The sequence below is a fragment of the Mchenga conophoros genome, linkage group LG3 (assembly GCF_057382185.1).
Source record: "Mchenga conophoros isolate Kocher_MC1m ecotype Shallow Benthic linkage group LG3, M_conophoros_male_GT1.1, whole genome shotgun sequence".
NCBI lineage: Eukaryota > Metazoa > Chordata > Actinopteri > Cichliformes > Cichlidae > Mchenga > Mchenga conophoros.
The window spans coordinates 54,498,698-54,515,272 of record NC_140528.1 but is presented as its reverse complement, the minus strand read 5'-3'; the positions used below and the strand labels follow the sequence as shown (position 1 = coordinate 54,515,272).

The 16,575-nt window shown below is 43.5% G+C and overlaps 1 protein-coding gene across 1 annotated transcript; it reads left to right on the top strand.

Annotated features, from left to right (window-relative positions):
- Positions 1–2,212: 2,212 nt before the first annotated feature.
- LOC146579543 (general transcription factor II-I repeat domain-containing protein 2) lies at positions 2,213–4,033 on the top strand. Its single transcript, XM_085269510.1, has one exon. The coding sequence runs from the start codon at positions 2,213–2,215 to the stop codon at positions 4,031–4,033; it is 1,821 nt and encodes a 606-aa protein (XP_085125636.1).
- The last annotated feature ends 12,542 nt before the right edge of the window (positions 4,034–16,575 follow it).

The window sequence follows — 16,575 nt, the reverse complement described above, 5'->3', positions numbered from 1 at the left end:
AAACAGCCAATTAGTGTGCAAAAAGATGGGAAGATGGAACTTTGATGTCTCTTATAGTAACCCATGTCTTGTCTTGTTGAATTTTATGTGTTTCTCTAGCTACAGATAGAGCATTGCTCCATTAATGCAAACTGCAAATGTATATGCATCAAGAAATGCCTTAGTACTTGATATTTACAATAGGTATATTACTTCTACCATCAGTAATTTCCAACCTTATAAATATAATTGGAATTGTACAAACATTAGCTCTACAGAGAAAACTGATAACAGCTGTAGGCACAGTTAGGCCTTGCAAAGCATGTAAACCACCGGGGAGGTTTAAAATGCATAAAATGCAAATAATTTGTAAAATATGCTGTCACAGTTTATTCAACAAAATTGCCTATATCTGAGTCCCCTCATTCAACCTTTAAACTACACATAAGACACACAATAATAACATTGAGAACCAGTGGATCTTCTCTAATGTAAGGATGATTTCTACAACACATTGCTTCTAAATTCCTGCATCTTATTGTTCCTTTTTCCTTTCTAAATTAAAAATATACCAGACTTAGGCGATATCAGGAGATATTACTGTAGCCCTCTGAAGCAGGGAAGTGCAGATTGGTGAAGCTGTAGTGCCCTCTACTGTAACATCATGAATTTCCTTGATCAGGAAATTCAGTTGTTTTTTTCTGCATAAATATTTCTGTAGATAACTTTTTTCCAAGGTTTTCTTCACGATATATTACATTGAATAATCAAATTGAATAAGTAAAATATGTATTTGCTGGATTGCAAATGTTATCTAATAACCCACTTCTCATTCTGTTCATTAATTTTTTTCTAGTAATTTTAATACATGTTCAATAACTATAATAAAGACACATACACAGTCACTCACTAGCTCACTCTTGTTTTTCTTTCTTTAAGCATCGACTTAGATATTGTAATACTATACCATATTATATTATATATAATAACAGAAATAATACTAATAAAAATAATTACATAAACCACAAAATAAATGCATGAACATGAGGTGCCTACAGAGAATTTATAGAGCTGTTCTTGGAAAAGCAAAACATGTTGATAACAGTGCATTCAGATCATAATTCTGATTGCAAAAGACAGGACAGGATGTGGAAAAAAAGAAAAGAAAAAACAATGGCAAACAGAGCCTTCAGCTTTCAGGCCCCTCTTCTTTTAAAATTAGGCTTAAAACTTTCCTTTTCGATAAAACATACAGTTACACTAGGGCTGGATCAGGTGACCCTGAATCCAGCCTTACCTACGTTGCGATAGGTCTAGGCTGCTGGGGACTTCAGAAGTTGTAGTTCTTCATCAGTTGCCTTTTACCCTCACTTTTTTGTTTCTTAACATATGTTTTTATGTGCAACTCTGCATTTAATTATTTGTTATTATTAATCTCTGTCTCTTTTCCACAGTATGTCTTTGTTCTGTCTCCCTTCCCTCAACTCTAAACAGTTGCGGCAGATTGCTGCCCCTCCCTGAGCCTGAAGCTGCCAAAGGTTTCTTCCTGTTAAAAGGGTGTTTTTCCTTCCCCAGTAGCCAAAATTCTTGCTCACAGGAGGCCGTCTGATTGTTGGGGCTGTCTGTATGATTGTAGGGTCTATGCCTTACAATCCGGCCTTTAAGTGATGACGTGATGAATCCTGCAGCCAGGCCAAAGTACACTGCATTTAATATGGCTGTTGTGTTTTTAATGTGTTTTAATGCTCTGTATCTTGTTTTATTTAATTTCAACAAGTTCCTAAAAACAGTCAGTGATCAATGTTGGCTTCTCTCGGTTTTTACTACTACTAATCATTTTAAAGCTCCGTTTTTAAAGCCTTACGATGTAACTACAGCCCAGCCCATGCAGCAGTATATTAATGACTAACCTCCTATTGTGGATGGATTATCTCAGTTGTTGTCCTGACTGACGTTTGGTCCGTTTACAGCATATGTGTCAAAGTCAAGGCCTGCGGGCCAGATTTGGCAATTATTATGGCCCCTGGGATGATATTTGATTAGTATTAGAATCGGCCCGCAGGTCATAGCCGCCTGCTGGGGTTTTGCACGCACCAATACTCCATTCCCCACAATACAATGGAAGCCCGCGAACTCACTGCAGTGCCAGAAGCGGGGCTCGGCTTCATTATTCATTCATTATTCATTAGCATTCAGAGCAGATGTCAACTTGCAGCAACTCCCCTCCCCAATAATGGCTAAACGGAAGGTGTACGGTGAGCACAGGGTATTTCAAGCCAGGTGGGAGGCAGAGTACATGTTCATGGAGGTAAAAGGCAAACCTGTTTGTCTTCTGTGTGGAGAAAGTGTGGCTGTAATGAAAGAATATAATCTAAGACAGCACTATGAAACCTCTAAGAAACACAAAGATAAGAATATGGACACAGATCAAAGGCTACAGAAGGTGGAAGAATTAAAACGAGGTCTTAAGTCCCGGCAGGCTCTGTTCACAAAAGCAAAATCACAAAGTGAGGCTGCTGTCAAGGCGAGTTTTCTTGTGGCAGAAGAAGTTGCAAAATCAGCCCGACCATTTAGAGAGGGAGAGTTTATCAAAAACTGTATGCTTAAAGTTTGTGACGCAGTCTGCCCAGACAAAAGGCAACTATTTTCAAACGTGAGCCTGAGCAGAAACTCTGTTGCTGAACGTGTAGACCAGCTGTCCACCAATCTAAAAGAACAGCTTGTGGAAAAGGGAAAAGATTTCATTGCATATTCCCTTGCTGTGGATGAGAGCACTGACACAACTGACATTGCCCAGTTGTCAATTTTCATTCGTGGAGTGGACTCCAGCCTGACCGTAACAGAAGAGTTTTTGGCGTTACATCCGATGCATGGCACGACTACAGGACAAGATCTGTATGAAGAGGTACCCAGATGTGTAAATGAGATGGGACTGCCTTGGGAAAAACTCGTGGGATTGACAACAGAAGGAGCACCCACGATGTGTGGACACAGGAGTGGATTGGTGGCAAGGATACGTGAGAGGATGCGGGATGAAAATGTCACAGAGGAGCTGTCAGCTTATCACTGCATAATACACCAGGAGTCGTTATGTGGCAAAGCCTTGAAAATGGAACATGTAATGACCATCATAACGCGTGCAGTTAACTTCATCAGAGCCAAAGGTTTAAATCACCGCCAGTTCAAGGCATTTCTGGGAGAGTTAGATACAGAGTATGGTGACTTGCCCTATCACACAGATGTGCGATGGCTAAGCCAGGGAAAGGTGCTGCAAAGATGTTTTGAGCTTCGTGAGGAGATCTGTCTGTTCATGGAAAGCAAAGGGAAAGACACAACAGAGCTTCGAGATGAAACATTTATGTGTAAAATGGCGTTTCTGTGCGACATCACAAGCAATCTGAATGTGATGAGCCTGCAACTGCAGGGACGGGGGCGTGTCATTTCTGATATGTACAGTACGGTGAAGGCGTTTAAAACCAAGCTGAGTCTGTGGGAGACTCAGATGCAGAAAGAAAACTTGAGCCACTTCCCCAGCTGTCAGACCATGAAAGAGAAGCTCTCTACCGCTGTGTTCCCAAGTGCACAGTTTGCCGATAAACTCAACATACTTGCCGCTGAGTTCCGACGTCGATTTGCTGACTTTGAAGCTCAAAAAAGCAGGTTTGAACTACTTGCCAATCCTTTTGGAGTTGATGTGGAAAGCGCACCACCAAACCTCCAAATGGAGTTGATTGAGCTCCAGTGCAATGACACACTGAGGGAAAAATATGAGAGAGTGGGTGCCGCTGAGTTTGCACGTTTCATCCCCGACACAATGCCTCAGCTGCGCATCCAAGCTGCTCAGACGCTCTCTGTGTTTGGCAGCACATACCTGTGTGAACAATTGTTCTCTTTGATGAAGCTAAACAAAACATCACACCGGAGCCGTCTTACTGATAAACACCTTGACTTAATCCTGAGGATTTCCTCAGCTCAGAGCCTGACCCCGAACATTGATGAACTCGTACAAAAGATGAGACACCACCAAGTATCAGGCTCAGTCTCAGACAAGTGAGTATCGCAGAACATTTACATACAGAGATGGGCAGTAACGCGTTACTTGTAAGGTCTTGGCTCAATAGGTTATGTGCAATCATTTTAATATGTTTTAATTAACATTGAACCAGTCCGGCCCTCAGCTTGTAGCAAATTTGTTTTTTTGGCCCTCTGATGTATTTGACTTTGACATCCCTGGTTTACAGCATCCTGCCATCCAAGTGCATTTGCCCCTAACCATTGGGAACTCTCGCATTAACTTTTATCGAGTGGAAAAAAGTCCTCCGTTTGCCCTCCAGCCTCACTGTTTATATTATGCTAAGATAGCTGTGTTGCTAGCGATCACGTAGCATATCATCATATACCAGCAAGCCAAACTTCATGTCACGGTCCCCGTGTCTCTCTGGTTGGCCCACGCTGGCTACAGGTTTTGTTGTTGTTAGTTTTGGTTTTTTGTCTCTCCTCCTCCTCTCTGGGTGGAGCTCATTACGGGCTCTCACTCTTGGCCCACGCACCCGTGTGATGGTGTCCACCTGCGGCTGATCTGGCTGATTTCCCCAGCTGCTATTTAAGGCAGTGGCACAGAGCAGCTCACCGCTGGAACGTTGAACCACCTGAGTTCGTGCTCGCGGCATATTCAAAGAAGAATCGCTTACATGTGTTTTATGTTGTGGAACTAACCTTGACCTTCTGTCTGTAGATTCTGGACCGAATCACCAGACCTGTCCAAGTGGGGCAGTGTGTGGAGTGTTGGAGCGAGTGCGGCTGAAGAGGAGTGCGTGTGTGCGGAGGAGCGGTGGCGGTGACTGAGTGGAAGAGGAAGCGTGTGTGTGGATTCCCCCCCCCCCCCCCCCCCCCCCCCCTTCTCTCCCTGGAGCCCTGGACCCCCTCCCAACTCACTGTACATATATTTTGCACTAAGGTGATCCCTATTGTAAATAAATCCCCTTTTTGTTTCCTTGAAAGAACTGTCTGCGCGTGAGTCCGTTCAGTAGCCATGACACTTCAGTAACAGTACAAAAGTCACTGCTGTTTACTTCTCTGACTTCATTTATGTCTGAAGTAATAGCAGAGCTGTAGGCCTTAATTTGTTTCAGAAATCTCTCGGGCAGAACATGGTGTATTATATTTAGATGGAAGCAAGCGAGCTAACTCCCTGCTAACTTCCAACTCTGTTAAATTTCATAAATTCAGTTTTCATGGATGCCTGGATGCTAAACTTAATTGTTACACCTAGTAAAGCAGCAATGCTGATCATTTTATTACAGATGAAATCATTTAGACAGTTTTTCAAGTCTCAGTAATGCTGCAGTGATCTATTGACGTAGGGACTAGCAGCGGAGTTTGGGCCCAGACTAGTGATGGTAAATTCGATTCTTTTTACTGAATCAAGTTTTAATGAGTCACTCACCAAAGTGAATCGGGTTTCTTGAGTCATTTGAGTCACTGAGTCAGTTGACCAGAGATTGCAAAAATGTATATTTTCACTCAAACTTAATTTGTTTCTCTTTTCATGTAAATCCTACTGCTAAGATGAATGAATGTAAAAGAAAACAAGTATTTTATAGAGCAAAAAAGAGCAAAAAACTTCTAAAGGGAACATTTATTTTGTTTATTTTTATTTTATCAGTATTTTCCTTAAATGTGTCAAATATATATTTTCTCATCTAAATGTCCACTGAGCTGTGAGCCAGGGGGCGGTAATGCGCCTTAACATTGGTGGCCCATCAAGACCCGACGCCTTAATGCCCACTCACATCCTGGGCCATCTGACCTCAGGAATTCGCATGATAATTCGCAGTCCATCTGCATCTAAAGGATAAAGGACACTCTTTCGAGGATGCCAATGTTCACATTTTGGACAGAGAGGACAGATGGTTTGAAAGAGGAGTGAAAGAAGCCATCTATGTCCACTGTGAGCGACCATCTTTGAACAGAGGCGGTGGTTTACGACACCAACCCTCTGCCATCTATAATCCAGTTTTGAGATCCCTTCCCAGACGCCTTAACGCCCACTCACATCCTGGGCCATCTGACCTCAGGAATTCGCATGATAAGGTTTGGCCAGGTTTCACAATGAACTTACCCGAAACTCTGGCTGATTGGGACCCACACCCAGTTTCACACCATGGCTCAGGCGATTAGAGGATCATCAGGTGGTCCTTTTGTCCCTCTTTGGGGGGACACTCCCACTAGGTTTATATCTGGGACTCTCCACCAGTTGACCTTAGAACTGAAGAAGCTTCTCGGATGAGAGGTGAAACGTCTTCAAGTAACTTAAAGAAGTCCAGACGCTTTTCTTTGCAAGCTCCTTTGACTACGATGACCTGGATGACTGAGAACCGTCACAGACAACCAAGAAGAAGAAGAAGCTGTGAGCCAGGAGGAGGGGGTGAGTGAGTCCTGAGTGATTCGCTTACACTACGATTCAACACAGCAAGGGAGAGGGTGAGTAACTCAAATGTGTTGTTAGCAGAGCGCTGCTACTGTGAACCGAGGAGCTATTGTCTTGATGTGAGCTTCTACTCAGGGTTTTTTCTTCTAGTTCAGAGCAGAAATGTTTTTGTTAAGAAACTGGCTGTTATTTTTTCCCCACGATTTTAATTATGAACTAGATATATTTCTACTAATGGAATTAGTTTGATAACAGCAACAGGGATGAGTCAGTGAGTCATTTGCGCTGGTGAATCATGATTCACGAGTCAGTAAAGTGATTGGATTGAACGATTTGTTCACGAATTGAATGGCTAATGACATCAGACTTAAAGACCGGATATAAAGCTACTTTAGGTAAATGTCGTTGTGAGTAGGCACTATATAAGTAAAATTGAATTGAATTGGATGTTTTGTTGTTGTTGTTTTTGGGCAGGATTTTGAATTGGATTTAACAGAGAGCCAATAAAGAGAGAAGCCAGTATAGGATAAATATGCTCTCTTTTTCTAGCCCCTGCTCTTGCTGCTGCATTTTGGATCAACTAAAGGTGTTTCAGGCAGTTGTATGACATCTTGATAATTACGAATTTGCCATGAGTCTGGGTTTTGTACGCAGTGTTTTCGGTTTTGGATTTTTGATTTTCGTGTATTTAATATTTTGAGGCAAAGGTCCTAGTTTTGGTCGTTATAGTTTTGAGCTCTGTTTGCATCCCTAGGTCTCAGTTTGATATCTAGCCTTAGGTTTTCTGTTCTCATTCCCTGTCCTCTTGTGTCTAGTTTCCTTTTGTATTATCCCTCTTTGAAGTCAGTCTTGTCTCAATGTTAAATTTTTTTTCTGCAGTCATGTTTCTGTTTAGTCTATCCTGTCTGCAAGTTCTGTACCCGTTTTCTCACTCTTGCCTATGTGATTTCCCGAGCATCTCCTGTGGTAGTTACTTGTGCCTTCTTGTCAGTGTTGGGAGATCACTTTTAAAATGTATTCCACGACAGATTACAGAATACATGTCCCAAATGTAGTTTGTAACGTATTTCGTTAAGTTACTCAGTGTGATTGACATATTCTGAATACTTTGAATTACTTAATATAGTGTCATGCTTTTTACAACTACAGTGGAACCCTGACTTACGAATACCCTGTTTCACGAAAAATTCAAGTTACAAAGGCACTGAACGGCAATATTTCTGCCCGTGTAACAGCAAAATGCCTGAGTAATGAAATCGGCTGGCTCTGATTGGCTGAGCCTACGATGCCCACAATGCCTTCCGAATAATGTGAAAACCACTTGGCTTCCGTACTTGCACTTCGCTGTTCCACTTGAACGACGTATTGTTGTTCTAGTTAGCAATTAGCCTATAGCCTATCGTTCAGCATCGCCTCACTCAAAACGTGCAATGGGTGATTCGACTTACGAAAATTTTCGATTTACGAAAGACTCTCAGGAACGAATTAATTTCGTAAGTTGGGGTTCCACTGTACATGAATGTACTATTGCTGTCACGGTCTCTGTGGCAGACAATGGGGATGTGGGGAAATTGGACCCAAATGCATGACTTAGTGCAAAGAAAGCAGTGCATTTATTTACAGTGAAACGAATATTACATAACAATAAATCCCTGTGAGTTCCCTCAACTCCTGTGATGTGCCTTCTTTCCAAAAGTCGATATTTAATCCTGTCTGCACACGTGTCTCCACACTCCCCACGCTCGCTGTTCTCTGTTGTCCCACGCTCCTCCTGGGGGGAAACAATAGACCAGGGCTCTAGAGTGCGACCAATTTGGTCGCAAACGCGACCAAATTTTTCAGTGGTGCGACTAAAAAAAATATTTGTTCGCACAGGTAACAAAAGAAAAAAAAAATCTCTGCAACTCTCCGTGTGGTCAACAACAGACACACATTATGCCCCTATCGTGGATTAAACCAATCAGAGATAGTCAGGGGCGGGACCTCTCTGATTGGCCATGGTCCAGTTGAAAGTGCAGGTGGAAGAGAGAGGTGAGTAGCTTGAATAAAGCGATATCAATTCATTAACGGATTCCACACAAAGACACACAGAGCGGACCCGACTCATCAGAATCAGCTTTGTCTTTCTCGGCTTTCTCACCCGACGGCCCGTAGACGGACACGCTGTCGGAGCTTAGCTATTCTGATGTGTCGGGTCCGATATGTGTTTATGTCTTTTTTGCGTTACATTCTGAGCTGCAGGTTTTGTCTGTCTCCAACCAAAATTCGCCGAGCCAGCAGCAAAGTAAGCAGCAAACTACGCTTCACATTTGATCAATGTCGTCATGAATTCCCTCTGACTTTTGCTGTTTTGCTTCCACCACAATAAAAATCACACTTCATGCACAGCTCTCTATCTCTCTCTGTACTTCAAGAACAGTTTCCCATCTCAAATCTCTGTTTTCTGCATTATTCACTTATTACCCACCAGTCTACCGTTGTTTACAGCGCTATCTTTTTCTTTTTTCACTTAAATGACCTCGGACAAGAAAGCCTAATTTCTGCTGTTCAATACTGAAGAAATTTAAACTTCTTTAAATTATACAAAATTGCAGAATATTGCAGAATATTTTTAAGGTTATCTGCTATAAAAAGCCAGACCAGGAAAATCTCCTTCATGTTTTTCTGTGTTTTATTCTCAGTTACTTTCACACAAAGGCATCTGCTGTGATTTTCACAATTCTGATGAAGTCTCACATGTATTAGTACTGATAAATGATCAGAATTATAATATTTCTGACTGTCTGAGGCAAAATTGAATCGAATCAGGACTTTTGAGAACCGGAATCGAATGGATTATATATATATTATATATATATATATTTAATATATCATAAAAATATATATCAATTTTTTGTTGCATTTGATACATTGTGCGTTTTTGGTAACTTTTTGTTAACACCAATGTTAACTCTAGACAAAAAAAACACGTTTTCTCCATAACATTTTGATATTTTGGCAAGTATAGATTATGTTGATGAGATACAGGTCTGAGAAACTCATGTAAGGTCCATTTACAAATGGCTTGTAATTCTACAATTCTCTTTCTAAGAGCACCACAAACATATGCTTTTGAAACTGGAAAATCCTCAATAAATTACAACTTCCACAGTAAGTTCTTCCATATTTTTAAGGTCAAATTAATCATTAAAAGTTCCAAATTATCATTATATTCATTCCTATGATTAGTGGATGTGAACTTCTGGCCAGAACTCTATTTATTATTTTGTGCTTACTGTCTTCTTACATGATTTTCACTATGTGAATAACGCAGGTCAGTTTAATGATAATATATAATAGAAACTTTAAAGGTGAGCCTGGGAAGTCAAAGAAGACATTCTTGTTAACAAATTGTATTGAACAAATTAATCATCTATCTCAGTGTTTCTCAAACTGTGGTACCTGTACCACTAGTGGGCTCTCTCTGATGGTACACAGGAAATCTCCATTTATTTTTTAAGATAAACAATCTACCATTGTGGAGGTATGCAAAGACGACACAAGAGATCCTGAGGCTCTTCTGGGAGCATGAATTGACCAGAAAATGTCTCCCTGAGTGAGTCTTTTGTGAAGAGCAGCCTTTCCTTATCACCAGCGGTTGCGGCTGCTACAGAGTGCTGGCAGGCTCGTTTCCCTGGGCCTTAAATCTGCAAGGCGGCAGACAGCACCGTGCTGGGGCACTAAAATGCTGATGGTAAAACCACAGCCCTTTTCTGCTGTGCCACGATGCTAGCCACCATCGATGAGTCGGAGGCCCCTGGGAAAATCGGTGGGGGCGCGGGAGATGCTGTCCCAACTATGGCCTGGATGCCAAAGCTCCTAGTAGCCAAGAGAATGCAATCCGCTTCTTTTGCGAGTGAATAGTAATCGCTCGAGGCTAGTAGCGGGAAGTGGTTGAGGCCAGCTGCACTGGTGCCGGTAACTGTCAGATGCAGAGGTGAGTGAAGAGGAATCCGCCATCATCCATTCCTAGCAAGTACAGCATACTTTCCATGAGCTTGAGAGTGGTACCATCACCCAGACCCGAGTGGACAGTGGATCCAGAGAGGCCACCACATGATTGTATGTCGTGTCGTTGGCTGAAATCCAGCAGCTTAACCGCCACAGCAAAAGTTAAAACGTACAGCTCTGCTATCACTTCCAACATAAATGAAGACAGAAAACTAAACAGCAGTGACGTTTGTAGGGTTACTGAAGTTGGGCTAGCTGGTATATAATGATGGTGGTTAGCTACACAGCTATGTTAGTGTAATATAAACACAGTGATACTGGAGGATGAGCACTAACTGTTTTCCACTCGATAAAAGTTCACATGAGGGTTCCCGAAGGTTAGGGACAAATGCAATTGCATGGCAGGATGCTGTAAACCAGGGGTGTCAAATTCAATTGCACAGGGGGCCAAAATGTCAAGGCACACTTTAGGTCGCGGGCCAAACAAGATAAACATTTATTGAACACTAAAACAATGTTTTTTAAACATAAATATGAATGAAAACTGACAGGAATATTATTCCAGATGAAATAAACTTAAAAACAATACACTTTAACTTTAAATATTTTGCTCTTCATAAAAATATATCCTGTCAAAATTATGCAAGTTAGAAATATGAACATGCTGCCAAAACCCCAGAAAAAATAAATGAAAGCATATACAAGGTTGGAGCCGCATGTAGACGGAGCTGCGCACTGCTTCAGGAGTGGAACTAATAACCCGAGGGCCATTCAGTGTCGTACTTTGCCTTGAGTGTATCATTACACTGCAGCTCCATCTGAATCTGCACAGGTGCAGTTCAGCAAAGTGCGCTGACTTGGTTCAACATTACTTGGCAACAGACATTGAGGGCTAGCAGGAGGGACCATGCGCTTACCTGCTGCTCTCTGGCAGGTAGCTCCATGCCCTCCTGGGTTTTAAATGCACCTTAGAACACACATGCATCAACACTACAATGAGCGGGTGGAGGGAGGTTTGGAGTCTTCTCTCACCCCTGTTCTCTGCGGCCTGCTGGAGCCGGGGGGCTAGGAGGAGGAGTTGGCCGTCCGACTGCGGTCTGGAGTGTGGGGCCTCCCTGCTGCTGCGGAGTCGGGCGGTCTGCCTCTCCCCACCGCAGGGAAAAGGGTAACACCACCTGGGTCTGGGTGCAGTTCCCCCCTCCAGGGGCAAGGGTACCTAGACCCGGTTCGTAGAGTACGCTTGGGGAGTGTGATCGTGTGTACAGCGTCTCTTTATGTCTGTCTCCACGTTGGTTGAGTGTGGAGTAAGTGCATATGAGAGCATGAGGGTGGGGATGGATGTTTGTGTCTGTGTGTCTCTGTATTTCTGTGTCTATATGTCAGGTTGGGTGTCAGGTGCCACCTCTCTGGGGACATCTCAGGCCCTCCAAGGTTTGGAGGCCTATCTCCCCCTACCACCACTTCCCCTGCCAGTGGCAGACTCCCTCAGACATCGGTGCCTTGGTGGTTCTTTGTGTCCGGGGATGGGCGTCCAGGTACACACCGGCTCACTCCTTGGCGGCCGCTTATCGGGGCCTGGAGCCTGGGGCTCGCTCGGGCCACTTCGGAGGTGGGGTGCCCCCGGCCTCTCGGCCTGGGGCTCGGTCACTCAGGCACGGCTGGCTGCCGGCGGAGCTCACGGGCGCGTCACCGCAACTCCTCCTGGCTTGTGCTCCGCGGCTGCTGAGTGAGCCCTCATCTGGGACTCTCCTCAGCTCTTACTGGGACAGTGGCGCAGCTGCCCCTCTGTTGGTCTTCCTTGGTCTCTTGTGTTCTGGGGGCCTCTGGATGTCTGGAGTTTTGATCTCCTCCACACCTGCTTCACGCCCTGGAGGACGGGGCTGTGGCCCCCCCACACCCTCTAGCAGATCATTACATGAAGGAACCTTTTAAAAAAACAAACAAACAAGTGCGTCCATGCTCACAGGTGTACACACGGGTGATCACACCCACAAACTACACCCTTTTTGGCTCCTACCTCAAAGCACACTGTGTTCTGTTGATCTTATGTGCTGCACAATAATGTTTAATATTTAGTATTTACTGTCATATTCCCATATATCATTGTGATGTTGTTTATTCTATTACTCTTGTTCTCTTCTGCTTGTTTTCTTTTTTCTTTCTCAGCAGGTGATCCAGGTGATTGATATATGCATTTTTTTTTCTGCTCATTCTGTTGGTTTTTGTCTTTTGCCCTTCTCCCCCGTCCCTCTTCTCAGCTGTTTCTCTTTCCCTCTTTCTTTCTCCCCTTCTTTCCCCCAGTCAAGTCTGTCCCGTATTCAGTGAGTGAAAATAAAATAAACAATAAAAGGTGAATCAAATTGACCATTACGGCAAGGCTGGGATGGTCCATTTGGTAAAGTAAATCCGTTGGGCATCTTTCTTTGCCTTTAGACAACAATTCTGACGGCAAAAGAGCCAAACGGGACAGGCAAAAAACCCCCAAAAAAAAAAACATTACTTGGCAACAGGGAAAGTGAGGCAGGTTGCACTGGTGCATTTGTGACAGCATCACTTGAAATGCCTTCACCACATCATACATGTCCATGAACTGACAGGTTTCCTTGCTGAGCTCAAAAACTCTATTGAGAACTTTTATCCCAACTCAGCCAACGGACCTCTGTATGATGAGGAATGTCAGCAAACTCTGAATCTATTTCCCACATAAAAGACTGAAATTGACGGTGATTTAAACCTTTAGCTCAGATAAAATTTACGGTCTGTGTTACGGTGATCATTACATGCTCCATTTTTAGGACTTTACCACCTTGCGTTTCCTGGTGTGTGATGCTGTGATATGCTGTTAACTCACCGGTACATTTCTCCTCCTGCATCTTTACTCGCATCCTGCTGACTAGTCCGCTTTTTTCACCGCACAACACCGGCGCTCCATCTGTTGTAAGTCCAACAACTTTGTCTCACGGCACTTTCATGTCAGTTACACTTTGACATACGTTTCTGCTCAGGCTCACATTTGCCAAAATCTGCGTTTTGTCTGGACACATTATTTATGTGTAATATCTTTACATATGTTGGTAAATAGACTTCGGTGAACAGAGTTTACAAAGGGGTTATAAATAGAATTAAAAAATTATCTGTTTTTCAAGTATCTTTATAACTCTGTTACTGTACTTAAATTATAACCAATCCGGCTCTTTATCAATACTTAAAATATTTTTACAGAACTATTGTAATATTTGCTGCCATGTCTGCTGTCCTCTTGGCCAACTTACTCTTACAAAAGACATTTTTAATGTCAATGAGATTTTTGTAACTGCATAAATAAAGGTTATATAAAAGTCACTGCCAAAAACTGATTGCGGCTTCTACCTTGTTACACAAATGTTGTTTGTGGCTTGATGACTTTATGTCATCCATGAGGGATGCATTTGACATGTTTCACATATTATAGCCCAACAAGTTACTTATAGCAGTTTAAATACCAGCAATCAGTTTTTGACAAATACCAGAAATCACTTTTTGGCACAACACCAGCTGATTTGGCTTTCTCCTCTGCTACAATAAAACTTGCTTTCACAACAGCTTCACTTTGTGATTTTGCTCTGGTGACGAAAGTCTGCTGAAATGTCAGATTCTTCTTTAGCTCTTCTACTTTCTGTAGTTTCTGCTCAGCATTTAGGTTTTTCAGCTTATCCTGACGTTTTGTCTAGTCTTAAATTAAATTCCTTAATTACAGCCACGTTAGCTCCACTAATAAGACACACAGGTTTACCAGCATGTCTGTAAACATATATTCAGTCACCCACCGGCGCTGAAAGGCTCTGCTTTCAGAATCAACTTTTCTCTCCACCATTGTCAGCGGCTAGCTTCGCAATAACAGCAGTTTGACTTGATTGACGCGGGAATGTTCCCAGTTAGCCTAGCGTTCAGCAAGGAGGCTGCAGCGCTTCATTATGGGATCTGTAGTTTAGCCTAGCGTTCAGCAAGGAGGCTGCAGCGCTGCATTATGGGATCTGTAGTTTAGCCTAGCGTTCAGCAAGGAGGCTGCAGCGCTGCATTATGGGATCTGTAGTTTGTATATTATTAGTGTCTATCGCCGGGCCATGCATAACCATAATAGTACATCTATATATAATGATCTCGCGGGCCGGATATAAATGTACGTCGGGCCGGATGTGGCCCGCGGGCCTTGACTTTGACACATGTGCTGTAAACGGACCAAACTTCAGTCCAGAGAACAACTGAGATAATCCATCCATATGAGATTAATCATTAGTATACTGCTGCATATATTGGGCTGTAGTTACATGGTAAAGTTTTAAAAAGTGCTTTTAGGGGCTTTTTCAGATTAAATAGAACACGATAAACAGCATTAAAAAAATGTTAAAAACACAACAAGCCTGATAAACAGAGACTAGTTTGAACCCGGAAACAGGGTTCATCAGTTCATCATTTAAAGATTGGCTTTCCCACATGATCTGAATGTTTTAGTGCAGTACAGTTGTTATTATATAAGAAATTTTAATTTTCTCGTGTAAACTGTATATGGTGTTAATTAGGCCTATACTACTGTACTTTAATGTCGGTCTTAAGGGTGGTACTTCAAGAGCCATATATTTTATGATGAGTACTACATCATAAAGTACCTCTGTGGCTCTTTAAGTACCTCTGTGCCTTGGCTAAAGCTGTTGTGTGTTTTGCCCTTTTTCCTGGCATAAAAAAAGAAAATTGTTTGGAAAAGTGATAAAATAACAGTGAAAGATCATTTTAAAATAAAATAGTTTAAAAAATACAATTAATTCAAAAACTAAAATGTTTTATTGTATTTGACTCAAGCAGCAATTAAAACATTTCTATGTTTTGAAACTAATCTCATAGCAGGAGGGACTATGCGCTTACCTGCTGCTCTCTGGCAGGTAGCTCCATGCCCTCCTGGGTTTTAATTGCACCTTAGAACACACATGCATCAACACTACAATGAGCGGGTGGAGGGAGGTTTGGAGTCTTCTCTCACCCCTGTTCTCTGCGGCCTGCTGGAGCGGGGGGGCTAGGAGGAGTTGGCCGTCCAGCTGCGGTCTGGAGTGTGGGGCCTCCCTGCTGCTGCGGAGTCGGGGCGGTCTGCCTCTCCCCACCGCTGGGAAAAGGGTAACACCACCTGGGTCTGGGTGCAGTTCCCCCCTCCAGGGGCAAGGGTACCTAGACCCGGTTCGTAGAGTACGCTTGGGGAGTGTGATCGTGTGTACTCTTTATGTCTGTCTCCACGTTGGTTGAGTGTGGAGTAAGTGCATATGAGAGCATGAGGGTGGGAATGGATGTTTGTATCTGTGTGTGCCTGTATGTCTGTGTCTATATGTCAGGTTGGGTATCAGACGCCACCTCTCTGGGGACATCTCAGGCCCTCCAAGGTTTGGAGGCCTATCTCCACCCACCACTTCCCCTGCCAGTGGCGGACTCCCTCAGGTGTCGGTGTGTTGGTGGTTCTTTGTGTCTGGGGGTGGGCGTCCAGGTACACACCGGCTCACTCCTTGGCGGCCGCTTATCGGGGCCTGGAGCCTGGGGCTCGCTCGGGCCACTTCGGAGGTGGGGTGCCCCCGGCCTCTCGGCCTGGGGCTCGGTCACTCAGGCACGGCTGGCTGCCGGCGGAGCTCACGGGCGCGTCACTGCAACTCCCCCTGGCTTGTGCTCCGCGGCTGCTGAGTGAGCCCTCATCTGGGACTCTCCTCAGCTCTTACTGGGACAGTGGCGCGGCTGCCCCTCTGTTGGTCTTCCTTGGTCTCTTGTGTTCTGGGGGCCTCTGGATGTCTGGAGTTTTGATCTCCTCCATACCTGCTTCATACCCTGGAGGACGGGGCTGTGGCTCCCCACACTCCCTAGCAGATCGTTACATGGAGAAACCTTTGGAATGCAAGCATGCTGATCCACACAGGTATGCACACAGGTGTACACACGGGTATTCACAGACGCGGACTACAGCTTTCTTGGCTGCTGCCTCAAAGCACATTGTACGCTGTCTATCTTGCGTGCTGCACAATATCGTTTATTATTTAGTATCTACTGATATCTACTGCTAGCTAGTTTATTGTGATGGTGCCGTTTTTTTTATTATGTTGCTCTTTGTTGTTTGCTTTCTCTTCTGTTTTTTTTCTCCATACAGGTGACCCAGGTGTTTTGTTTTT

What these genes read in the sequence shown, in the direction of transcription:
- LOC146579543 (XM_085269510.1), top strand. Translation starts at nt 2,213, where the DNA reads ATGGCTAAACGGAAGGTGTACGGTGAGCACAGGGTATTTCAAGCCAGG.